Genomic DNA, 27,410 nt, shown 5'->3' on the forward strand with positions numbered 1-27,410 from the left:
TCATCCATGCGCGTGGGGCGCCCTGACGTCACTCTGAAGCGCCCCGGGAGCCGCACGGACGGTAAGTATACTGCTCCCCCGCTCCCCACTACACTTTACCATGGCAAGCAGGACTTTAGCGTCCTGGCAGCCATGGTAACCGTTCAGAAAAAGCTAAACGTCGGATCCGGCAATGCGCCGAAACGACGTTTAGCTTAAGGCCGGATCCGGATTAATGCCTTTCAATGGGCTTTAATTCCGGATCCGGCCTTGCGGCAAGTGTTCAGGATTTTTGGCCGGAGCAAAAAGCGCAGCATGCTGCAGTATTTTCTCCGGCCAAAAAACGTTCTGGTCCGGAACTGAAGACATCCTGATGCATCCTGAACGGATTTCTCTCCATTCAGAATGCATTAGGATAAAACTGATCAGGATTCTTCCGGCATAGAGCCCCGACGACGGAACTCTATGCCGGAACAGAACAACGCAAGTGTGAAAGAGCCCTAAGGCTAAATGGATCCGTTTACATTATCATTTATTTATTTTTGTTCATGGTAATGCAAACGGATCCGTTCTGAACAGATACAATCGTTTGCATTAAAGGTGCGGATCCATCTGTGCAGATACTATACGGATCCGCACCGAACACAGGTGTGAAAGTAGCCTAAAAAGTAGATGCTGTCCAAGTCTTTGTAATCCTTTAGCCTATGTGTCGAAGGGTCAATATCTTCCACCTTCATCCCCTCTGGTAGTCTCGATTGAATGCGGATGGACGTTATTCTAAAAGGATAATAAGATGGGTAAATCAGACAACATAAAGAATGCAACTGTTAAAACATTAAAAATACCTAATTAAAATAACAAAAATATGTTTTGCTATCGTATGAGGAGCACAAACAGGGAGTTATAAAAAGGGGGCGAAGCGATTACCTTCATTAAGTCCTGACGGTGTGATTGTATCCAACAAAAATATCCATTGTGTTTCTTTTTGGCACAGAAGTTTTTTCCAGTTTCCACCTCTAGGGGAAATCCTCACCTGATCAATGCCCCTAAAGCGAAGAAGAGAACCATCAGAGGTGCGTTTCTCTTTGAAATGTCTTGGGATGGTTTGTAAGCTCTCTGTATCTTCCGAATCTCTGACAGCTTGTATTGCGCCAGTACATGTTCTCTGATTCGCCTTTTTAATTGAATCTATGACATCCCTCTATATATCAAACCTCATGGGCATATAGCCCAGTAGATAACTCCAATGGTTGTACATGTTATTTTGTATTATTTCCTACATGAGGAATTCCAAAAGTATTCCGCCCTATCCATGTTGGTACATGCGACACATTTGCCGCATTCTCTACTGCCCCAGGGAGGGCCCTTTGTACCAAATATCTCAGGTTTCTTGACAACATAATGGTCTTTGACTAAATGATCTCTCAGATTTTTTGCTCTCCGATATGTGATCGATGGATAAGGTGGTATTATTTTGCCCAATTGTGGGTCAGTCCTCAATATTTTCCAGTATTTACCTAGTACTTCACGGACATCCCTCCATCGTGTATTATATCCAGTGATGAATCGTATCTCTTCCCTCTCATCTTTCTTCTCCTTTTTGTGAAGTAAATCTGATCTTCTGGATCTACTGGCTCTCTGATATCCTACTTCTATCGATCGTATGCTGTAGCCCCTCTCATAGAATCTCCTCAGCCGGAAATTCAAAGGCCCGTTCAGTTGAACAAACTCTCCTTACTCTCAAGAACTGACCAACCGGTATACTGTGATAAGATTACCCAGATGAGCTGACTTCGCATGTAGTAAGGCATTCTCTGAAGTGTGTTTTCTATAGAGGTCCGTCATAACCCGACCCTCACCATCAATCTGGAAGCACACATCCAGGAAATCCAAGCAGGTCCGGCTTTTCTTGAAGGTGAGTTTGATATTCATATAATTTCTATTGAATTGTTGTATGAACGACCCAAACTCCTCTTCTGTGCCCTGCCAAATGATCAAAAGGTCGTCAATATAGCGTCCCCAATATTGTACTCTATTAGCCATTGGCAGTGGATCCGTCTGGAGGATCTCCCTCTCCCACAGCCCCAACCATGGAAACGAGCAGTGTTTATGGCTTATTCACACGGCCGTTTATATCAATTGGACCACAAAAGATGTGGACAGCACACCGTGTGCTGTTTGCATCCGTAGTTCTGTCCTGCGGACCCGCAAATGAAGATAGAGCATGTCCTATTCTTCTCTGCAATTACGGACAAGAATAGGCATTTTCTATGATGGTGCCGGCCATGTGCGGTCCGCAAATTGCGGAATGCACACGGGCTGGCATCCGTGTTTTGTGGATCTACAAAACATTACGGTCGTCTGAATGCACCCTTAGGCCTCTTTCACACGGGTGTCGTGTGTGAGGGCCGGATAGGATGTGGGTGCGTCGTGGGAAAATGCACGATTTTTCCGCGCAAGTGCAAAGCATTTTAATGCGTTTTGCACGCGCGTGAGAAAAATCGGCATGTATGGTACCCAGACCCCAACCCGGACTTCTTCACAGAAGTTCGGGTTTGGGTTAGGTGTTGTGTAGATTTTATTATTTTCCCTTATAACATGGTTATAAGGGAAAATAATAGCATTCTTAATACAGAATGCTAAGTAAATTAGAGATGGCGGGGTTAAAAAAATAAATAATTCTTCTTTGAGGACCTGGGAGGAAAAGGACCTTTGGTGATGTCACTGCACTCATCACATGGTCCATCACCATGGTGATGGGCTATGTGATGGACCATGTGATGAACGCAGTTACGTCACCAAAGGTCCTTTTCCTCCCAGGTCAACAAAGAAGATCTAGAGCATGCTGCGATTTTCATGCAATGCACAAGTGATGCGTGAAAATCACCGCTCATGTGCACAGCCCCATAGAAATGTATAGGTCAGGATTCAGTGCGGGTGCAATGCGTTCACCTCACGCATTGCACCCGCGCGGAAAACTCGCCCGTGTGAAAGAGGCCTAAATGTGATGGAAAAATGAATCCAGTCAGCAAAAGAAGCAATATGGACAATCACCATACATTAGTAAGTAACATAGTACATAAGGCCGAAAAAAGACATTTGTCCATCCAGTTCGGCCTGTTATCCTGCAAGTTGATCCAGAGGAAGGCAAAAAAACACCCTGTGAGGTAGAAACCAATTTTCCCCACTTTAGGGGAATAAAAAATACCTTCCCGACTCCAATCAGGCAATCAGAATAACTCCCTGTATCAACGACCCCTCTCTAGTAGCTATAGCCTGTAATATTATTACGCTCCAGAAATACATCCAGGCCCCTCTTGAATTCCTTTATTGTACTCACCATCACCACCTCCTCCGGCAGAGAGTTCCATAGTCTCACTGCTCTTACCGTAAAGAATCCTCTTCTATGTTTGTGTACAAACCTTCTTTCCTCCAGACGCAGAGGATGTCCCCTCGTCACAGTCACAGCCCTGGGGATAAATAGCTGATGGGAGAGATCTCTGTACTGACCCCTGATATAGTTATACATAGTAATTAGATCTCCCCTCAGTCGTCTTTTTTCTAAAGTGAATAACCCTAATTTTGATAATCTTTCAGGGTACTGTAGTTGCCCCATTCCAGTTATTACTTTAGTTGCCCTCCTCTGGACCCTCTCCAGCTCTGCTATGTCTTTGTTCACAGGAGCCCAGAACTGTACACAGTACTCCATGTGTGGTCTGACTAGCGATTTGTAAAGTGGTAGGACTATGTTCTTATCACGGGCATCTATGCCCTTTCTGATGCAACCCATTATCTTATTGGCCTTGGCAGCAGCTGCCTGACACTGGTTTTTGCTGCTTAGTTTGCTGTTTATTAAAATTCCTAGGTGCTTTTCCATGTCATTGTTACCGAGTGTTTTACCATTTAGTATGTACGGGTGACTTGCATTATTCCTTCCCATGTGCATAACCTTACATTTGTCAGTGTTAAACCTCATCTGCCACTTATCTGCCAAGCCTCCAATCTATCCAGATCCCTCTGTAGTAGTATACTGTCCTCTTCAGTGTTAATTACTTTACACAGTTTTGTGTCATCTGCGATAATTGATATTTTACTATGCAAGCCTTCTACAAGTGCCTTGTATTAAGTTTGCCTACATGATAAATAAATGCCACTTACTGAAGTGAGACAAACCCTTTAACGGGGTTATCCAATTTCTCCAAAAAAAAACACATGTGCCGGGGCCCCTCACAGGTAATATACTTAACCCGCAACCGGCGCCGCTCCTGGTCCCCGCACCGCCGCTGCTGCTTCTCCCTGTACATGGCTGAAGACCTCCTGTGTCGGGGGTAGCAGCCAATGGCAAGGCGGGGATGAGGACGACCCTCCCTAGCATCGCGGCACCTGCCATTGGCTGCTGTCCCCATCCACATCCCCCCTGGACCCAGATGTTTTCATCCGTGTACAGGGAGAAGCAGCAGCGGCGGTGCGGGGACCAGGAGCGGCGCCGGAAGCAGGGTAAGTAAGTATATTACCTGTGAGGGGCCCAGCACATGTGTTTTTTTTTTTTTGAGAAATTGAATAACCCCTTTAAGGACCCTTTAGTAAAATGTTAAAATACATAGCAAAAAGAGCGTCTGCAGCTGTATGGCACATGGATGCACACGCCTGAAGCTTCACGTCCGGTACACACGTGCTGCACATCTATTTTTAATAAAGACTGTAATAACCCGGATTTTGTTGTATAGTATTGTATAGTTGTGCTGCTTTAGGGTGTTGTGGGCATAGTACTCATTAGTATTAATTAGGGCATCCTCTCCAGATGCACGCTCCCCCTCTCTGCCGTTTGTCACCGTCTCTGAAGACCCGCACATGTCTACGCAGAAAAGCGCTTTGTGGAATATCACCTCTGAACGGAGTCCTTCCCTCTAGAGTGGAAATGCAGAAGTTTCTTTCATACGTCACGCATTGATCACTCAATTATACATCAAAGGTGCTCCGAGCGCGCTCCTCTTCCTCCTCCTCCTTGACGGCAGCCAGACACAATACAGAAGATCTGCTTTTATCAGCAGCACCTTCGGCGTGTTATGTAGGTCAGTAACGTGTGGGTTGTGCGAGGACATCCTACAATTAATAAGGTCGATCCAATTGTACTGGTATAAGACTCCGTGTTCTTGATTTATGTTACACGCGGACGCTTATATCGGAGCCATCGCCGCCTGTTTGCCGGTATGAGCTTTCATGCCTATAGTTTGTGCATGGGAGGCTACAGTATCTGACCAGTCAGTCTGTTTCATAGAGGCCTCATAAAGGGGTATTCCGGTGAGAAACCTGAAAGAAGGCTGCAGGGTCACTACATACAGAGCAGCGGTACAACACTAATACTACATCCTAAGGCCTCATGCGCACGACCGTATCCGTTTTGCTGTCCGCAAATCTGTGCTTTCCATATCCATATGTCTGTTCCGCAAAGAGAGAGAACGTGTCCTGTACTTGGCCGTAAAATGCAGACCACTGACCCATTGAAGTCAGTTGGTCCACAAAAAAATACGGATGCAACATAGACGGTACCCATATCATGCAGATTGCAGATGACATATACGACACGATACACTTTATTGAGCCCGAGGGAAATTTTCGTGTCGCAGCAGCACAACATAGACATGGGTCACAGTAGACAATTGACAGTATAATCCCATACATTACTATTCATGACGGGCCGGTACAATGCACCATTGGTACAGCAGTAATACAAGGATTTGTTATACATTCCCATAGCAGTCGGCACAAACGATACATCTTAGTAGTATTATGCGGTCGTGTGCATGAGGCCTAAGTTGTATAATGATTGTATTTTTCGCCCTATCCATGATGGAAGCGCTCACTAGTGTTCGCTTTATAAGGCGCACTGCCGTTTTTGCACCACTTTTTTGGGGGGGAAAAGTGTGTCTTATAAAGTGGAAAATATGGTAATTTTTTTTTCTTTTCATTGCCATATTCTGAGCCATAATTTTTTATATTTCCATCTACGGAGCTGCAAAAGGGCTCATTTTTTTGCTGGGTGATCTGTAGTTTTCAGTGATACCATATTGGAAAGTACAGCGCCTTGCAAAAGTATTCACCCCCCCCCCCCCCTTGACTTTTTTTTTTGTACTTTGTTACATTACAGCCTTAAATTCAATGTTTTGTTAATCTGAATTTTATGTGATGGATCAGAACACAATATAAGTTGGTTTAGTGAAATGAGAAAAATATATAAATTTGAAAATTGGCCTGTGCGTATGTATTCACCCCCTTTGTTAGGAAGCCCATAAAAAGCTCTGGTGCAACCAATTGCCTTCAGAAGTCACATAATTAGTGAAATGATGTCCACCTGTGTGCAATCTAAGTGTCACATGATCTGTCATTACATATACACACCTTTTTTGAAAGGCCCCATAGTCTGCAACACCTAAGCAAGAGGCATCACTAACCAAACACTGCCATGAAGACCAAGGAACTCTCCAAACAAGTAAGGGACAATGTTTTTGAGAAGTACAAGTCAGAGTTAGGTTATAAAAATTAAAAAAAATATCCAAATCTTTGATGATCCCCAGGAGCACAATCGAATCTATCATAACCAAATGGAAAGAACATGGCACAACAGCAAACCTGCCAAGAGAGACGGCCGCCCACCAAAACTCAGGGACCGGGCAAGGAGGGCATTATCCATAGAGGTAGCACAGAGACCGAAGGTAACCCCGGAGGAGCTGCAGAGTTCACAGCAGAGACTGGAGGATCTGTACATAGGACAATAATAAGCCGTACGCTCCATAGAGTTGGGCTTTATGGCAGAGCGGCCAGAAGAAAACCATTACTTTCAGCTAAAACAATAAGGCACATTGTGAGTTTGCAAAAATGCATGTGGGAGACTCCCAAAATGTATGGAGGAAGGTGCCCTGGTCTGATGAGACTAAAATTTTACTTTTCGGCCATCAAAGAAAACGCTATGTCTGACGCAAACCCAACACATCACATCACCCAAAGAACTCCATCCCCACAGTGAGACATGGTGGTGGCAGCATCATGCTGGGGGGATGGGAAACTGGTCAGAGTTGAGGGAAAGATGGATGGTGCTAAATACAGGGATATTCTTGAGTCCCACTCTGTGCGTGATTTGAGGCCAGGACGGAGGTTCACCTTCCAGCAGGACAATGACCCCAAACACACGGCTAAAGCAACACTTGAGTGGTTTAAGGGGAAACATGTAAATGTGTTGGAATGGCCGAGTCAAAGCCCAGATCTCAATCCAATAGTAAATCTGTGGTCAGACTTAAAGATTGCTGCACACAAGCGCAAACATCCAACTTGAAGGAGCTGGAGCAGTTTTACAAGGAGGAATAGGCAAAAATCCCAGTAGTAAGATGTGGCAAGCTCATAAAGACTTATCCAAAGCGACTTGGAGCTATGATTGATGCACAAGGTGGCTCTACAAAGTATTGACTTTAGGGGGGTGAATAGTTATGCACATTGAGTTTTTCTGTTATTTTGTTCTATTTGTTGTTTGCTTCACAATAAAAATAAAAAAACATCTTCATAGTTGTGAGCATGTTCTGTAAATGAAATGATGAAATCCACAAACAATCCATGTTAATTCCAGGTTGTAAGGCACCAAAATACGAAAAAAGTCAAGGGGGGTGAATACTTTTGCAAGGCACTGTATATGGCTTTTTGATTACTTTATATTCAGGTATTTTTGGGGAGGTAAAGTGACAAAAAAAACTGCAAATCGTCCACTTTTTTTTATTTTTTTATTTTTTTTTATCCATTATGGCGTTAACTGTGCAGGATAAATATATTTATATTTTAATAGTTCATGCTTTTTGGTATGCGGCGAGGGGGAACTGAACATGCGATCTTTAGATCGCTTCTCCCATACAACGCTGTGATTTAATACAGTAGTGTAAGCGAAATTCATTATATTCCTAAAGAGCACTGCCACCTGCAGGGTTCAATAGGAACTACCGACCTATTAGCCTGGAACTCTTCAGAAAGACCCAAACTATTAGAGGGAACAAATGGCTTCCCCCATCTCCACGCGGGGTAGCCGTTCAGTGGGGGTCTTCTTCAAAGACCTGATCAGTGCTGTTCAAGTACGGCGCTGGCCGGGTCTTTGAAAATGGCCCTGCTCGCAGGAACCACAGCTGCCAGGTGCATGCTGTTTTAAGTAGCAGTGTCTGCAATGCAAAGTAAAAGGAAAAAAAAATTTTTTTTTTTCTAAAATATCTTGCGTCCAACAGATTACTGCTATATCCCTTTCCCCAAATACCACCATTTATCAAAACTGCCTTATTCTAAAGTTATTAGCCTACCATTGCGCCCTGTGGCAAATCTGTTTTAAGATATCCAGTTGCTGCAGGTTACATTGTGCATTGGAGCCTTGTAAGGGGTGTGCGTAGTGTGACATGATGGGGCAGAAAACTGCAAGTAAGGTGAATGTGAAAAAAACTAATAAAAATACAAGGAACAATGGGAGCTAGAATGATTGATGAAAGTATACTTTAGATTAAAAGGTAGTTTATGGGCACAATCACTTCAAAGGGCATCTGTCAGCAGACTTGTACCTATGACCCTGTCTGACCTGTTACATGTGCACGTGGCAGCTGAAGGCGTCTGTGTTGGTCCCATGGTCATATGTGTATGCATTACTGAGATTTCATTTTTATTATATGCAAATGAGCCTCTAGGAGCAACGGGGGCGTTACCATTACACCTAGTGGCTCTGCTCTCTCTGCAACTGCCGTGTCTTCTCCACTTTGATTGCTGGGGCCTGGCAGTGAAAACGTCATCACACCTGGCCCTGTCAATCTAGGTGTAACGGTAACGCCCCTGTTGCTCCTAAAGGCTCATTTTGCATCTATTAAAACCTTTTTCTCAGCATTGCGGACACATAGGAACATGGGACCAACACAGACGTCTTCAGCTGCCAAGTACACGTGGAACAGATGCCCTTTAAGCCTCATGTATATGATCAGTTGGGCATACTGGCCTCTAATGTAGTTACACTGTAATAGTGAACTGTGATATGGATGTTTGAGACATTGTTGAATTTAAATATTATTATTATTTTTATGGCATTTGCTTTCTACATTATTTATTATTATTATTATTATTATTATTATTATTATTATTATTATTACTACACCATTCCTTCCAAGGCGCTGTACACATGAAAAGGGGTATGTGTAATATATATATATATATATATATATATATATATGTATGTATGTGTTCCGCGATCACTCAAAAACGCAACCATCGATTTCAATGAAACTTGGTGTACACATCCCTTGATACCTGGAAAGAAATCTTGTGGGGGTCTCAGCTCTCTAGGACGTACCGTTCCTGAGATATTCCCAAAAAATAACCTGCATTAGCCAATACAAGCCAGCAGGTCTTTCTCTTCATATCCCAACGGCCAAACACACGGTCACATGTCCCTCATCAGCCAATAGAAGCTCGCAGGCCCTTAGTCTCCACATACACACAGTTTTACTCCAGGTTTCCATAACAACCCAGCCATTTTTCTTCACTGCTATAGGTCAGCTTTAGGCTAGGGCTACACGACGACATGTGTCGCGTGACAATAAGTCACACGACACCTAGGGCACAAGTACACTGCGACATGTGTCGCGCGACAATTTTTATAATCGTAGTCTATGGTGTTGATCTATATTACAGTCTTTTATCTGTCGGACACTATAGTCTATAACTTACTACTTTAATATACCGTAGATATTTATATTTAATTGAGAGCGACTTCATTTCGTAGTTCTCAGGTCATTGTTCCTACGAGTTGTTCCTTTTTAATACCTAAATATTGGTTAGAAATGAAGCCACAGGGAATGGCTGAGTATTCCTACCATTACTAAAGTGCTGTGAAATGTCTTGGCAGGAAAACGTGTCCTTGGCTGATATTCTGTCACTACGAGATAACTGTCTCACGGAGCAGGATATTTGGGCAATCTGCCTGGAATGCTGCTACTCCATGAAGGACATCTCTCATGCGGCCATCTTCCAGACGCTGTGCATTACTCCAGACACACTGGCATTTAACACCAGCGGCAACGTCTGCTTCATGGAGCAGCTTAGTGGTAAGTCTTCCTTTCTTCCAGCGCTGCCAAGTCCCCAAGCAGCTTTCTCAATGACAACTGCGCATCCCTTATGAGAGTCGCGTAAAAGAGGAACAATACACAGTGTCATACAGCAAATTCTGGTAATGAAGAGCTGAAAAGTGCTTTCTCACTAAGTATGTTCCGTTCCATCTTTTATCAGCGTCTATTTTTCTGTAGAATTCTGTTTTATTTAATTGTTTCTAATCATTTTATTCATTTAAAGGGGTTGTCCCACAAAAAATATTCTATGGTTCTCAAACCAGCACCTGGATCTGAATACTTTTGTAATTGCATGTAATTAAAAATTTTGCATAGCCAGTGAGTTATTCAATAAAATGTATCTGTATAGCGCCACCTGCTGTTTGGTTTATTTATTATTTCGTTGTCCTGCTCACTGAGATGGCCGCACATGCTCAGTTTCATCCTTTAACTGCCTCCTGAGCTGTGATAGGCAGAACATGGACATGCCCCCTGAGCTGTGATAGGGAGAGCATGGACACGCCCCCTGAGCTGCAGCAGAAAAGACACTCCCCCTGAGGTGTCAGCTTGATATAAATCTAGCAGAGCAATGAATGGGGAGATCTCTGGATCCATGTGAGGTACAGGGCTGCTTCTAGCTTTGTTAGAAAGAGATTGCCATGTACTATATGATGTCTGATTTGCATTTTTACATTAGTTATGGGATAACCCTTTTAATCGTTATCAGGGATGAGATCTGCTTGTCTGTTATAGTGCTCCATATCCTCAGCGCTATTGTACCAGTTAAATGATAAAATTCCCACTGCCTGCAGACACCACTAGGGGGAGATTGATTGATTAAAACAGATTTAAAACTGTTTTCCAAACCCTCCCCTCCCCCACACCAAAAACCAAAAATGGTTGACTGACATTTATTTAAAACAAAGCAATAAAACCCATTCACTTTTAGAAAGCACCTCCGTTACAGCACCGAGGTCACTGGTGAACCGGAAGTGATGACATACCATCCTGGTCACATTAACTGCTGCAGCCATTCACTGGCCTCAGTGGTGACATGTACCTGGGCATCACATGACCGATGAGGAGGCTGTATGGTCATGTGCCTGGAATGGAGCAGCATTCTAAGGCCCCATTCACACGAACGTGTCCATTTTGCGGATTGAAAACCACGGGTCTGCAACACTCGGACACCAGCCATGTGCACCCCGCATCGCTGTGCGGATCAGTTGACCTCAATGGGTCCACAAGATGTGGGCTGCACACCACTGATGTTCATGTTTTGCGGTCCGCAAAATGGGCACAGTCTCGTAAATAGCGCCTAAAGGTGAGTGTTTTTTTTTCGCAGATTTCGTGGGAACAGTCAACCATCTGTTGAGTATAAGGCCCTCCTAACTGTCTACTTACAGCAGAACTTGGGGGGCAATAAGGATTGGGCAGTTAATTTCATCTGCGCGATCCTTTTGTTCTCGGGAAGATAAGCCGCTGCCAGATGAGTCAGGCAGCAGCTTTCACGCCTTTCCCTCTTCAGGACAATTGCATGCTTGGCCAAGCGGCATGTGTTTGGGGGGTGGTCAAGAGAGATGGCTGTAGGCCTGCTCTCATTTGGCTGTTTAATGTGCATGCCCATTCTTACTCAACTCAAATTGAATGCAAATATAATTGCATATCCAGTAAGCTCCCCCTTGTGGTGTCTGTAAGCTGACCGAATTTTAAAGGATACTTAATCCTTAATTTTTTTGACATGGCCTAATGACATGTCAGAAGTTTTGATTGGTTGAGGTCAGGGTACTGAGACCCCCATGATCACAAAAATGTAGAAGCGGAAAGTTTTGAATGCACGGCTTGAGGAGATGCGAGCAGATCCAGTCATGAACAAAGGAGTCCAGCGCTCAACTGAACACACAGCTTGTGGGGGTCTCCACACCTCTACCTCCCCTGATCAAAGCTCGAACATGTCAATATGAATACTAACAGCTTTTTAAAATATACCCTTCAAAGCTCTGCAAGGGAATGAGATTCTACATTAAAGGCTATTTACACCTTCGGTGGCAATTTTTGTTTCATTGCATTTTTCTCATTTTTGGCTAAAAATCATACTTTCAATTGAGCCATTCTGTGACAAAGGGTTAACTGTTTTTCTAACTGTGTGACGGATACTTTGACTTTGTGTCAGTCATCTAATAACCCTTCTTTCTAAAATTACAGAGAGGTTATAAATACTTATTTAAGCCACATTCTTATCAGTAAGATAAGAACTGAGCTATTATGATCAGAAAGCAGAGATAAGGAGTCCGTCAGCTCCCCAACTGACAGAAAAGAGAGAAAATCCACAGGTTGCCACCAGAGCAGGGTTTCTCAACTCCGGTCCTCGGGACCCACCTACCAGTCATGTTTTCAGGATTTCCTTAGTATTGAGCAGGTGATATAATTAGTGTCCATGCATCAGGGCTTACCACAGGTATTCATTCTATGGGATATTCTCAAATCCTGACCGGTAGGTGGGTCCCGAGGACCGGAGTTGAGAAACCCTTCTCTATAGCATCTCAGCTCTGTACAGAAAAAAGGGCTCCATATTTTTAATAAAGACCAATTGAAAAAATGATTTTAGCTCAAAATGAGTACAATGGAATAATAAAAAAAATATTGCTTCCAAAGGTGTACATAGCCTTTAAAGTTTCAAGGGTTTTGTGCTGCAGCCTGCACCAACAGCTAGATTTAAAGGGGTTGTCCAAGTTATTTACACTGCCTAAAATAACTAAATAGATTCTCAGTTGTTCTTCTTGCGATGCGCTCTGGTCCTCTTTGTTTATTCGGCTGCAGCAATGATCTTCTTTTCACATAGGTCACCTCTGCAGCCAATCACTGACCTCAGCAGAAATGTCCTGTGCACAGCTTAGGCCAGCAATCTTCTGCAGAGGTGACCTGTGTGCAGAGAGCATCACTGCTGCAGCCAAGAAGATGACATCCGCAGCAGTAGGACTGGAGCGCTGCTCTTGAGAAAATGGGTGAGAATCCATTCATTTGTTATTTTAGACCGTTTGAAGGGATTACCCGAGTTTAAGTAACTCCGACAACCCCTTTAAGGTTCACCAAAGCATCGTCTAGGTTCCATCTTCACCTGAGCTGTGAGGAATCGGCTTTTTACAATATCAAAAATTTGTAGGTGTTTACTTAAAGGGGTTCTCCGGGAATTAAGGAAATTAAAATACTTAAATATTACTTCATGATAAATATATTCCCAAATACCTTTCATTAGTTATAATAGCTCACTTTGTCTGGGGAGCAATGATTAGGAGAAACAAAATGGCCACTGTCCTATTAGTACACACACAACCTGTCCTGATCACACATGATGACAAGTTGCTTCACAACACTGAGGTAAAGAGCTGCCTCATCCTCCTCTCTGCTCTACTTGTCAGGGATTATGATCCTGAATACAGAATCTCTATAGGAATGGAGTAGCATTACTGCAGCATTACTAATGACTTTCGAGTTTTTTTATTTCTTTTTATTTTATAATTTTATATGAAATATTCATTGTGATGTGTTTTTGCATATTTTGGATGTCACTGTTTCTTTTTGATCTGATTTATGTGCAGTAAGAGTGATATCAACTACAAAGAATTCAGTAAAGCAATTATGAATCTGGGTTACATTTTATCTTCTAGATGATCCTGAAGGGGCCTTTGTACCTCCAGAGTTTGATCTGACTGGTAACACTATTGAGGTATGTGCCTAGTGGAGGTTTTTTGTTGTTATTATTATTTTACTTTATTTTTTTGCAAAATTTTATGTATAAGGTATGGCCAATTTAAAGGGAACCTGTCTCATTAAACATGGTGTCTCAGCTGCAGGCAGCAGGTTATAGAGCAGGAGGAGCTGAGCAGATTGATATATAGTTTTATGGGAAAGGATTCAGTATAATTTGTATTTTATACACTTATCTTCCTGCTCATTCTGGGCTTTGAAGTCCAGTGACTGACAGCCTTCCCTCTATGACTGTGTATACAGAGAGAGCTGTCAATCACTCATAGGACCGCCTCCAGGACTGCAAATCCCAGAATGAGCAGGAATATAAGTGTATAAAATACAAGTTTTACTGAATCTTTTTCTATAAAACTTTATATCCGTCTGCTCAGCTCCTCCTGCTCTATAACCTGCTGCATGTAGCTTATATTGCCTGTTCGTGGTGGCAGGTTCTCTTTAGGGCTTACCTAGGCTTAAAGTCCAGAATTTCCCTCTGCTGAGACCTCCATCAATCAGCTGTGATCAGTGTGGACACTGGGCAGCAAGTGTTCATTTTGCCTGCAGCGCCACCACAGGAGAAATAAAGCATGACACCGGGCCCATTCAAATCAGTGAGTTGCCTGTGTAATTCAGGACAGAACAAGAGATGCTCTTTATATCTGCTCTTACTCTGGCCGAGAGGTAAGGATTTTTTTTTTTATTAGGCAGGGGGCATTGTAGAGTAAAAAAAAAAAAAAACTTATCTTTAAAATGTTCCCTTACTGCTATGGCACTGCTTGGTCTGTAGTGATGACGTCATGTTTATAGTTCTCGTGACTGCTGCAGCCAATCACTGACCATGGCACATCACAGCTGAGGCCAGTCATTGGCTGTAGTTCCCCATGAGTAATGAACTACATGTCACTGCTGCAGACCCAGCGGGGATCACAGTGGCTGAAGAGCAGATGGGACATTTTAAAGGTCCGTAAGATTTTTTTTTTTTTTAGATTTTACTATGCCCCCTGGAGAATCCCTTTAATGCATAATTGCCTAATGAAGTGTATTAAATTGGGTTTTCTTAACTGGAAAGCCCTTATTCCTACAGTATCTATCTATCTATCTATCTAGCATGTCTGTCTGTCTATCCTTTCATCCAATTATCTTAGTATCCTTTTCTCTCTATCTATCTATCTATCTATGATAATTGTAACTAAATCATTAAGAAACAAGAACTGCACAGTAAAAATCGATCATCTGCTCTTATATATATATATATTTCCTTCTACAGGGGCATATATATTCTCTGGGTGCAACACTGAAAGCAGCCATAGAATTTATAGTCGACCCAGATTCGGAGACAGAATTTTGCCAAGATTTAAGTTCCTTGCTGGATTCTATGCAACAGGAAAACCCGGCCGACAGACCGGACATTGAGGTAGGATTGTGGGCTTTACCTCGGCCTTGACAATTCTTCTGCTGCTACCGAAAAGTTACATTACGTAATGATCTGCTACTTTAAACATATGGTGTTGCTTAGCCGTGAATAGAACATGTATGTCTAAATTGCTTCAACGACAATTCCTTAATATAGTCTTAATAATTGATCTTGATAGCAGGCGCATTCCAAAAAATAAAATCCTATGCGCCTGAATTATCATGAAGTTTCTGGCATGAAAATGTTGCAAAATGCGTATTTGCGTCTTTTAAAACACTGCTTGCACACAAATGTTTGCGCGAGTAGCATTTCTACCCCCTCTTTGCCACTTTCCCATAAAGAGGGCGAGACAAGCTTGCCCGCCATATTTATTATCTTTTACACCAGTTCTTTGGCATAAAAAAAACCTGATATCAGTTTAGGCACACGGACTGCCGGATGTAGACGCCTCATCATAAATTAAAGGGGTTATCCCATCTTAGACAATGGGGGCATATCGCTAGGATATACCCCCATTGTCTGATAGGTGCGGGTCCCACCTCTGGGACCCGCACCTACAAGGAGAACGGAGCGGAGAAAGTTGGGGGGTGCACTGAGCATGCGCAGCCTCCCTCCATTAACTTCTATAGAGCCACCGAAAATAGCCGAGCGCTGTCTCGGCTATTTCCGTCGGGCCCCATAGAAATGAATGGGAACAGTGGCCGCGAATTCGCGTTGCGCTCCCATTCACTTCAATGGGAGAGGCGGGGAGCTGCGCCTGGTGGTGCACGGACCCCGGGAAACCTGGGGTCCTCCAGCCACAACCCTCCCCGGCTCCGTTCTCCTTGTAGGTGTGGGTCCCAGAGGTGGGACCTGCACCTATCAGACAATGGGGGCATATCCTAGCGATATACCCCCATTGTCTAAGATGGGATAACCTCTGTAATGTAACCTCTAGCAGTGCACGGGGTTATCATAGACCAACATATGCCGCTGGTCTACATTAAATTAGGACCTGTGTATTCAGCAACTGTGAGTGAAGCGGGTTCACATAGCTAAAATATCCATTTTAGGCTACTTTCACACTAGCGTTAATATTTTCCAGTATTGAGATCCGTCATAGGGTCTCAATACCGGAAAAAAACGCTTCCGTTTTGTCCCCATTCAATGTCAATGGGGACAAAATGGAACGGAATGCTCCAAAATGCATTCCGTTCTGTTCTCATACCGGAGAGCAAACCGCAGCATGCTGCAGTTTGCTTTCTGTCAAGGGTGTCATGGGATGCAGAACAAGACTGATCCGTTTTCTGTCACAATCTGACACAATAGAAAACTGATCTGTCCCCCATTAACTTTGAATGGTGTTCATGACGGATCCGTCTTGGGTATGTTAAAGATAATACAACCGGATCCTTTCATAACGGAACCGTTTTTGCTGAGCCCTACCGGATCCAGCAAAAGGCTAGTGTAAAAGTAGCCTTAGCCATATCAATCTGAGATCTGTTATCTTAGTTGGGGAATAAAAGTCCTGCACGCAAATTTCCTGTTGCGCCAATGGCCAGGGGGTCGTCAAAGCCTTCCTCATGGCTGATGGCTGGGTACATAACGATCTGAGCATCGGGTACATTATGCACCTGGCCAACGGCCGCATGTGCCCTGCTGACCTCATCTGTATCATCGTCCTCAGGACAGAGAGACAGTTAAATACTCAATACTGTGATGAAGGCAACTTCTTTGCCTATTTTGTGCTGCACTACAGTATTGTTGGCCCTGCCTGCTTCTGTTGCCCCAACTTTGTGTCATTTTGAACCCACCTACAACATGGGGCCACTTTTAGCTTTTTTTTTTTCTTCAGGGCCACTTTAAGTTCCCAGTCTGCCCCTGTAGCCTTTACCTTTAAAAAAAAAAAAAAAAAAAAAAATGTATACACACTGCCCCCCCCCCCCAAAAAAAAAATTTAAAATTACAATCCCTCCAGACAATCCTTTTTAATACTATAGTAACTTTACACTCATATTTTTTTTTTTTTATTGTACTGTTGAGAATTTACTATTTAGCCATGTTTTTATTCATTATTTTATTTTTTTTGTCAGGGTTGTGTCTTGTATGTGAAAAATGTATTGATCTGTAGATTTACACATGAAGTATTCATAGTGATCATAGGAAATAAATCTTCTCTGCATACAGAGCATTATATCCCTGTGTGAGGAAAAGATTAATTGCTCCTCCTCGTCCGTTTGTCGAAGCCTTTCATCCATCGGCAGAAGAGTGCTCTCCATAGAGTCCGTCACTGCTTTCCAAGGTAAATCTTCTACACTGTTATATGTTAGGTTTGTCAGGATGTATTGACTATCTACTGATGTCACGAACCAGGCATTGTAAAGTAATTAATGATCTTCTTTGTCCAGTCCAGCAATTGTAATGAATATATTTGTATGTTTTGGTGTAGATGGCTGGGAAAGTCTGTGGAAGGGCGTCAACAAAAAGGACAATTGTATGAAAGTTCCCACAACAGAGAAAGCTCCTAGCCGTATCTCGACCATACCAGAAAACTGCTCGGTCAGTCTTACCGGCTTCAGCCTCAGCTCTAACTCTGTGCAAGAAGAAGAGCATCAGAATGGATGGCGAGAAGTGGAGTTCAAACTGGAGAAGCCGTGTTCTCCTCCAAACTCGTTTGGACATCATCTCAAGAAAAATAAACGGGAGAGGAGCAAGTCTTCTTCCCCCGAAAAGTTTGAGGGCTTTGAAAGGGCAAAGGTTGAAGATGAAATGGCAAAGCTCTCTTTAAAAAGACACAGAAGAAATAAACACTCTTCTTTGGTTAATAATGTCGAAAAACGGTCTCTTTCCCAATCTCCACCCGGTGTAGGACTGGTCACCTTAAAGAGTTGGCCATCTGTACCTAGCTGTCTATCACCGAACGAAGAGCAAGATTCAGGAGATGGACATGGACACCAGACTAGTCTGCCTGTGCCAAACCATACAAACTGTGTATCCCCTCTTGGACAGTCTAAGTGCCATTCTCAAGTTTCTTATGAAAATCTAGTAACCGCTCTCGAACAAGAAAACCAGCACTTTTTCGGTACAGACAGAAATGCGATTTCTAAAAAATATACAACGGTTGAAGATCCTGTTCTAGACACTATCAGGTTGAATATAAAACAACACAATACAGCCAAGGAAACGTTTGGATCTCCGCCGGTTTATCGAGAGGATGTTTTATCTATGTCAAGACACCTTAACAGCCCCGAAACAGATCCTGACTTCTGTGACGGATATGAATCGATTGCTGTAAATGAGAACCAGCGGGTAAAGCTAGACATCTTTTTGCCAGGCAGATGAGTAAAAAATTAGCAGGGAACATTTTAAGCAGTTTTATTGACAGCTCCTTCTTGTGACTTTTCAATGGATATTCCCATCTGGACATTTATGACCTAGCCAAGTATATGCAATATATGTCTGATAGCTGCAGGTTCCACCTCTGGAACCTGCACCTATCTGCAGATCGCTGCCATGAATGGAGAAGTTAGCATACGTGCTCAGCTCTCTCCATTCACTTGTATGGGAGTCCCAAAAATAGCCAAGTTAGGCTACTTTCACACTGGCGCATCCATGTCCCCCAGTGGCGTCGGATCGGCCCCTCCGTGTCTCCCCAGTGGCGTCGGATCGGCCCCTCCACGTCTCCCCAGTGGCGTCGGATCGGCCCCTCCACGTCTCCCCAGTGGCGTCGGATCGGCCCCTCCACGTCTCCCCAGTGGCGTCGGATCGGCCCCTCCACGTCTCCCCAGTGGCGTCGGATCGGCCCCTCCACGTCTCCCCAGTGGCGTCGGATCGGCCCCTCCACGTCTCCCCAGTGGCGTCGGATCGGCCCCTCCACGTCTCCCCAGTGGCGTCGGGATCGGCCCCTCCACGTCTCCCCAGTGGCGTCGGATCGGCCCCTCCACGTCTCCCCAGTGGCGTCGGATCGGCCCCTCCACGTCTCCCCAGTGGCGTCGGATCGGCCCCTCCACGTCTCCCCAGTGGCGTCGGATCGGCCCCTCCACGTCTCCCCAGTGGCGTCGGATCGGCCCCTCCACGTCTCCCCAGTGGCGTCGGATCGGCCCCTCCACGTCTCCCCAGTGGCGTCGGATCGGCCCCTCCACGTCTCCCCAGTGGCGTCGGATCGGCCCCTCCACGTCTCCCCAGTGGCGTCGGATCGGCCCCTCCACGTCTCCCCAGTGGCGTCGGATCGGCCCCTCCACGTCTCCCCAGTGGCGTCGGATCGGCCCCTCCACGTCTCCCCAGTGGCGTCGGATCGGCCCCTCCACGTCTCCCCAGTGGCGTCGGGATCGGCCCCTCCACGTCTCCCCAGTGGCGTCGGGATCGGCCCCTCCACGTCTCCCCAGTGGCGTCGGGATCGGCCCCTCCACGTCTCCCCAGTGGCGTCGGGATCGGCCCCTCCACGTCTCCCCAGTGGCGTCGGGATCGGCCCCTCCACGTCTCCCCAGTGGCGTCGGGATCGGCCCCTCCACGTCTCCCCAGTGGCGTCGGGATCGGCCCCTCCACGTCTCCCCAGTGGCGTCGGGATCGGCCCCTCCACGTCTCCCCAGTGGCGTCGGGATCGGCCCCTCCACGTCTCCCCAGTGGCGTCGGGATCGGCCCCTCCACGTCTCCCCAGTGGCGTCGCCACGTCTCCCCAGTGGCGTCGGATCGGCCCCTCCACGTCTCCCCAGTGGCGTCGGGATCGGCCCCTCCACGTCTCCCCAGGGGCGTCGGATCGGCCCCTCCACGTCTCCCCAGTGGCGTCGGGATCGGCCCCTCCACGTCTCCCCAGTGGCGTCGCCACGTCTCCCCAGTGGCGTCGGATCGGCCCCTCCACGTCTCCCCAGTGGCGTCGGGATCGGCCCCTCCACGTCTCCCCAGTGGCGTCGGGATCGGCCCCTCCACGTCTCCCCAGTGGCGTCGGGATCGGCCCCTCCACGTCTCCCCAGTGGCGTCGGGATCGGCCCCTCCACGTCTCCCCAGTGGCGTCGGGATCGGCCCCTCCACGTCTCCCCAGTGGCGTCGGGATCGGCCCCTCCACGTCTCCCCAGTGGCGTCGGGATCGGCCCCTCCACGTCTCCCCAGTGGCGTCGGGATCGGCCCCTCCACGTCTCCCCAGTGGCGTCGGGATCGGCCCCTCCACGTCTCCCCAGTGGCGTCGGGATCGGCCCCTCCACGTCTCCCCAGTGGCGTCGGGATCGGCCCCTCCACGTCTCCCCAGTGGCGTCGGATCGGCCCCTCCACGTCTCCCCAGTGGCGCCGGATCGGCCCCTCCACGTCTCCCCAGTGGCGTCGGATCGGCCCCTCCACGTCTCCCCAGTGGCGTCGGGATCGGCCCCTCCACGTCTCCCCAGTGGCGTCGCCACGTCTCCCCAGTGGCGTCGGATCGGCCCCTCCACGTCTCCCCAGTGGCGTCGGGATCGGCCCCTCCACGTCTCCCCAGTGGCGTCGGATCGGCCCCTCCACGTCTCCCCAGTGGCGTCGGGATCGGCCCCTCCACGTCTCCCCAGTGGCGTCGGGATCGGCCCCTCCACGTCTCCCCAGTGGCGTCGGGATCGGCCCCTCCACGTCTCCCCAGTGGCGTCGGGATCGGCCCCTCCACGTCTCCCCAGTGGCGTCGGGATCGGCCCCTCCACGTCTCCCCAGTGGCGTCGGGATCGGCCCCTCCACGTCTCCCCAGTGGCGTCGGGATCGGCCCCTCCACGTCTCCCCAGTGGCGTCGGGATCGGCCCCTCCACGTCTCCCCAGTGGCGTCGGGATCGGCCCCTCCACGTCTCCCCAGTGGCGTCGGATCGGCCCCTCCCCGTCTCCCCAGTGGCGTCGGATCTGCCCCTCCACGTCTCCCCAGTGGCGTCGGATCGGCCCCTCCACGTCTCCCCAGTGGCGTCGGGATCGGCCCCTCCACGTCTCCCCAGTGGCGTCGCCACGTCTCCCCAGTGGCGTCGGATCGGCCCCTCCACGTCTCCCCAGTGGCGTCGGGATCGGCCCCTCCACGTCTCCCCAGTGGCGTCGGATCGGCCCCTCCACGTCTCCCCAGTGGCGTCGGATCGGCCCCTCCACGTCTCCCCAGTGGCGTCGGGATCGGCCCCTCCACGTCTCCCCAGTGGCGTCGCCACGTCTCCCCAGTGGCGTCGGATCGGCCCCTCCACGTCTCCCCAGTGGCGTCGGGATCGGCCCCTCCACGTCTCCCCAGTGGCGTCGGGATCGGCCCCTCCACGTCTCCCCAGTGGCGTCGGGATCGGCCCCTCCACGTCTCCCCAGTGGCGTCGGGATCGGCCCCTCCACGTCTCCCCAGTGGCGTCGGGATCGGCCCCTCCACGTCTCCCCAGTGGCGTCGGGATCGGCCCCTCCACGTCTCCCCAGTGGCGTCGGGATCGGCCCCTCCACGTCTCCCCAGTGGCGTCGGGATCGGCCCCTCCACGTCTCCCCAGTGGCGTCGGGATCGGCCCCTCCACGTCTCCCCAGTGGCGTCGGGATCGGCCCCTCCACGTCTCCCCAGTGGCGTCGGGATCGGCCCCTCCACGTCTCCCAAGTGGCGTCGGATCGGCCCCTCCACGTCTCCCCAGTGGCGTCTGATCGGCCCCTCCACGTCTCCCCAGTGGCGTCGGATCGGCCCCTCCACGTCTCCCCAGTGGCGTCGGGATCTGCCCCTCCACGTCTCCCCAGTGGCGTCGGGATCGGCCCCTCCACGTCTCCCCAGTGGCGTCGGGATCGGCCCCTCCACGTCTCCCCAGTGGCGTCGGATCGGCCCCTCCACGTCTCCCCAGTGGCGTCGGGATCGGCCCCTCCACGTCTCCCCGGTGGCGTCGGATCGGCCCCTCCACGTCTCCCCAGTGGCGTCGGATCGGCCCCTCCACGTCTCCCCAGTGGCGTCGGGATCGGCCCCTCCACGTCTCCCCAGTGGCGTCGCCACGTCTCCCCAGTGGCGTCGGATCGGCCCCTCCACGTCTCCCCAGTGGCGTCGGGATCGGCCCCTCCACGTCTCCCCAGTGGCGTCGGATCGGCCCCTCCACGTCTCCCCAGTGACGTCGGATCGGCCCCTCCACGTCTCCCCAGTGGCGTCGGGATCGGCCCCTCCACGTCTCCCCAGTGGCGTCGGATCGGCCCCTCCACGTCTCCCCCGTGGCGTCGGGATCGGCCCCTCCACGTCTCCCCAGTGGCGTCGGGATCGGCCCCTCCACGTCTCCCCAGTGGCGTCGGGATCGGCCCCTCCACGTCTCCCCAGTGGCGTCGGGATCGGCCCCTCCATGTCTCCCCAGTGGCGTCGGGATCGGCCCCTCCATGTCTCCCCAGTGGCGTCGGATCGGCCCCTCCACGTCTCCCCAGTGGCGTCGGGATCTGCCCCTCCACGTCTCCCCTGTGGCGTCGGGATCGGCCCCTCCACGTCTCCCCAGTGGCGTCGGGATCGGCCCCTCCACGTCTCCCCAGTGGCGTCGGATCGGCCCCTCCACGTCTCCCCAGTGGCGTCGGATCGGCCCCTCCACGTCTCCCCAGTGGCGTCGGGATCGGCCCCTCCACGTCTCCCCAGTGGCGTCGGGATCGGCCCCTCCACGTCTCCCCAGTGGCGTCGGGATCGGCCCCTCCACGTCTCCCCAGTGGCGTCGGGATCGGCCCCTCCACGTCTCCCCAGTGGCGTCGGGATCGGCCCCTCCACGTCTCCCCAGTGGCGTCGGGATCGGCCCCTCCACGTCTCCCCAGTGGCGTCGGGATCGGCCCCTCCACGTCTCCCCAGTGGCGTCGGGATCGGCCCCTCCACGTCTCCCCAGTGGCGTCGGGATCGGCCCCTCCACGTCTCCCCAGTGGCGTCGCCACGTCTCCCCAGTGGCGTCGGATCGGCCCCTCCACGTCTCCCCAGTGGCGGCGGGTCGGCCCCTCCACGTCTCCCCAGTGGCGTCGGATCGGCCCCTCCACGTCTCCCCAGTGGCGTCGGGATCGGCCCCTCCACGTCTCCCCAGTGGCGTCGCCACGTCTCCCCAGTGGCGTCGGATCGGCCCCTCCACGTCTCCCCAGTGGCGTCGGGATCGGCCCCTCCACGTCTCCCCAGTGGCGTCGCCACGTCTCCCCAGTGGCGTCGGATCGGCCCCTCCACGTCTCCCCAGTGGCGTCGGATCGGCCCCTCCACGTCTCCCCAGTGGCGTCGGGATCGGCCCCTCCACGTCTCCCCAGTGGCGTCGGATCGGCCCCTCCACGTCTCCCCAGTGGCGTCGGGATCGGCCCCTCCACGTCTCCCCAGTGGCGTCGGGATCGGCCCCTCCACGTCTCCCCAGTGGCGTCGGGATCGGCCCCTCCACGTCTCCCCAGTGGCGTCGGGATCGGCCCCTCCACGTCTCCCCAGTGGCGTCGGGATCGGCCCCTCCACGTCTCCCCAGTGGCGTCGGGATCGGCCCCTCCACGTCTCCCCAGTGGCGTCGGGATCGGCCCCTCCACGTCTCCCCAGTGGCGTCGGGATCGGCCCCTCCACGTCTCCCCAGTGGCGTCGGGATCGGCCCCTCCACGTCTCCCCAGTGGCGTCGGGATCGGCCCCTCCACGTCTCCCCAGTGGCGTCGGGATCGGCCCCTCCACGTCTCCCCAGTGGCGTCGGGATCGGCCCCTCCACGTCTCCCCAGTGGCGTCGGGATCGGCCCCTCCACGTCTCCCCAGTGGCGTCGGGATCGGCCCCTCCACGTCTCCCCAGTGGCGTCGGGATCGGCCCCTCCACGTCTCCCCAGTGGCGTCGGGATCGGCCCCTCCACGTCTCCCCAGTGGCGTCGGGATCGGCCCCTCCACGTCTCCCCAGTGGCGTCGGGATCGGCCCCTCCACGTCTCCCCAGTGGCGTCGGGATCGGCCCCTCCACGTCTCCCCAGTGGCGTCGGGATCGGCCCCTCCACGTCTCCCCAGTGGCGTCGGGATCGGCCCCTCCACGTCTCCCCACTCCCATCTGCCCCTCCATGCCTTTCATTGCTGGCTGTCCCCCCTTCAGTGCCATATCTGCAGCGCCAGTGAAATAAAATACTTAACTTTCCTGTAGGGGCCCCGCTCCACAGCTCCTTCCTCTTTTTCTCTGCGCGCTGCACTATAGGTCAGGATCCACTGCAGCGCGGTACGGGCCGGCGGGTTACCACGGAGCGGTAAGTAATAGTAAGCGCTTCACTCCTGCGCTGTGGTCACATGACTCAAACAATTTTTTGCATTGAGGATTTTTTTGTGTCGACTTACTCGATTCAATCGAGTAAGCGTTTCAGCCCTACAGCAGTCTGTCCATTCAAGCAATGTGATGTGTTTATTTAACCAAGAGGCATCATTACAGAACGCAACGTTTCGACTCAAACTGGGTCTTTCTCAAGCACCTCGTTCTGTAATAAAGCCTCTTGGTTAAATAAACACATCACATTGCTTGAATGGACGGACTGCTGCGATCTTCTATTAGGACTGTGGATATGCCATAAATGTCCAGATGGGAATACCCTTTTAAAATGAATATCTACCTTTTTTAAATGCCTTTTTTTTTTTTTTTTAATGTAATCTCGTCTAAAATTCTGTGCAGGTTAATTTATTATTATATATAATATATCTTTCCAGGGATCCATTGTTCAATGACAGGTTTGAGGGCTATGTACACCTTTTCAGACCATTTTTTTTGTTTTGCTCCAATGCACTTATGATAAAAAGAGAAGCAGCTATGTAAATAGTCTTCATTAAAAATGTCCTACTGTTTTGTGTCCACGACTGCAGTGCAGAGATGTTTCTCCTTGGTAACGGACATCAAACACAGCTCGTCTGGTCTGATTCTGCAGTTATATTGTGCAAACTTCTTCCTGACATACATTTGGTATAGTATCGGGAAGTAAGGAACAGAAAGGGCAGTATGACTGTAGGCCCTGACTACGCTAGGTTTGTTTGTTGTCTGTTACCATAGAGACGCATACATTTCCATAGCAATGACTATTTACAAAGTCGCTTTTTTAGTCATAGATGCATTACAGCAGAATATAAAGGCTAGAAAGGTGTACATGGCACTTAACGGGTTTTTGGGGGGGCTTCCATTATTGATGACCTGTCTTCCCTGGCCCTTGAATTGGAACGGAGCTGCAGTAACCCAGCACGGCCACTACACCCTGAACTGAGCGTTCTGCTTCTGGCTCCGTTCAGAGTAGTAGTTCCAGTCCAACAGCTGATCGATGGCAGTGCTGAGTGCCTGCCCCCCACCGATCTGATGTTGCTGACCTATCCTGAGGAGCCTGGAAAACTCTTCAAAGGGAATGTGTCCATTATAATTTTGGTGGCCAGCTAACACCAAATGGCGACATATCCTTTTTTCCCTAATCTATTTTCTGACTGTAGATTTTTTAAATTCTATTTCCCGAACATGATTAGGGGGCAGGACTCTTGCATGAGCTGTTTAGAGATATGCTTTACAGCAGCCATAGACACAATAGACTGAAGGGGACCTCTTTAAATTCTATGAGAGAGTTTTCTAGGCATGCTCTGTGACCCGTGCAGAGGTCAATGTGCAAAGAAGGAGTAGATAAACTGTGACAATTACCTATTGTGTGCCTGTGAATCCTGTGTTCCCTATATACAAGAACTATCTGTCTTTGTAATCGTGCCTGTGATCATAATGAGATGACTGCTGAAAAGTGATCTGTACAGTCTAAGAAGTGACGCCCATTAGGCTTAATGGCCAGTTTGAAAACTGCAGGATTTAAGGATTTAAAGAATAGAGATAGTGACATATTTTTCATTTTCTATCATCGCCAAAATGTTTTAAAATTATCTTTAACATAAATATTATTGTTTATTTTCTGGGGGCATGCTCCTTTTAAGAACCCATGTTGCTAAGATGTGCTATAAGATGAACAGTAAGTGCAGAAGTATAGAGGAAAATCGAGCGCTATCGCCCTGATCTACCCCCTGATTTATTTTTTAAAACAATAGTGAGGACTGTACATTATCAGCGTTAGTCAGAGGCCGTGATGGATGACGTTACAGAACGTGAACAATGCTCTGCATGCAGAACTGTCCCCGCTACTGTGTAGAGCATTGTGTGTGCCATCTCTCCATTTATGCTCCTGACACAAAACCCCCTATTTCATGGCTCGTCTGCATTTTAGCAGGAATTTTAGTGTAAGTTCACACATTACAGATTTGTTGCAGAAAGATTTAAAGGGAACCTGTCACCAGGATTTAGTGCATAGAGCTGAGGACATGGGTTGCTAGATGGCCACTAGCACATCCGCAATACCCAGTCCCCATAGCTCTGTGTGCTTTCATTGTGTTAAAAAACCGATTTGATACATATGCAAATTACCCTGAGATGAGTCCTGTCCCTGACTCATCTCATGTACAGGACTCATCTCAGGTTAATTTGCATATATATCAAATCGTTTTTTTTACACAATAAAAGCACACAGAGCTATGGGGACTGGGTATTGGGGATGTGCTAGCGGCCATCTAGCAGCCCATGTCCTCAGCTCTATACCCAAAATCCCGGTGACAGGTTCCCTTTAAGGCTGCACCTTTTATTTGACTGGGGCTTGCAGAAACCACTTTATGCGAGGGTAGATTTTTCATTTGCTGAAACTTCTTCAAACATCTACTGTGTGTGAATACACATTCTGGGGAAGTTCACACTTGAGATTTGGTGTGAAAAAAACATTCCATTAGTTTTTTTTTTTTTTCTCCTAATATTGGGCTTCTGTTACAGCACTTAAAGTATGTTCTGGTGCCATCGTTTTGGCCATTTTTGGGCATTAAAGTTACATGTAGAGCCATTTATTTAAAAATAAAAAGATAAAAACTATCTCTGTGATCCAGGTTCTGGTAAAATGTCCGAATTTGGTGCAGAGGGTCATAAGATGTTGTCATATCCTAACTTTTTTTCGTAGAAATAAAAAAAGAAACCCTTCTCAAATGTGAGCACATATACTCCCTGTTGGGTAAGAGGGGTGATCACATGAAGAGATGTTCCTGAATCCTCACCACCACGCAGGGCACTGGCGGCTTAGCAGGCTGTGGTCTTTCATTCCCCTTTCATTCCCCTCTCCCTTACAGTAACACAGAACCAAGAACTAAGGGGGTCATTTACTATCAGTAATACGATTATTAGTATCTAGTTCTTTGTGGTATAAAATCAATTTTGCCTGAATGGCGCTAAAAACAAAACAAAAACATACTTAC

General features: G+C 48.8%; 1 protein-coding gene across 3 annotated transcripts in view; it reads left to right on the forward strand.

Annotated features, from left to right (window-relative positions):
- Positions 1 to 27,410, forward strand: part of KNDC1 (kinase non-catalytic C-lobe domain containing 1) — a 118,435-nt gene that overhangs the window by 18,905 nt on the left and 72,120 nt on the right. The window contains exons 2-7 of one of the 3 annotated variants that reach the window (XM_040435349.1): positions 1,814 to 1,894; positions 9,893 to 10,091; positions 13,760 to 13,818; positions 15,106 to 15,252; positions 17,419 to 17,533; positions 17,681 to 18,540. In XM_040435349.1, coding sequence (XP_040291283.1) covers positions 1,814 to 1,894; positions 9,893 to 10,091; positions 13,760 to 13,818; positions 15,106 to 15,252; positions 17,419 to 17,533; positions 17,681 to 18,540 — 1,461 coding nt within the window. The remainder of the gene's footprint in view (positions 1 to 1,813; positions 1,895 to 9,892; positions 10,092 to 13,759; positions 13,819 to 15,105; positions 15,253 to 17,418; positions 17,534 to 17,680; positions 18,541 to 27,410) is intronic. The other 2 variants (XM_040435350.1, XM_040435351.1) reach the window with 2 other exon arrangements.

The sequence above is a fragment of the Bufo bufo genome, chromosome 6 (genome assembly GCF_905171765.1).
Source record: "Bufo bufo chromosome 6, aBufBuf1.1, whole genome shotgun sequence".
NCBI lineage: Eukaryota > Metazoa > Chordata > Amphibia > Anura > Bufonidae > Bufo > Bufo bufo.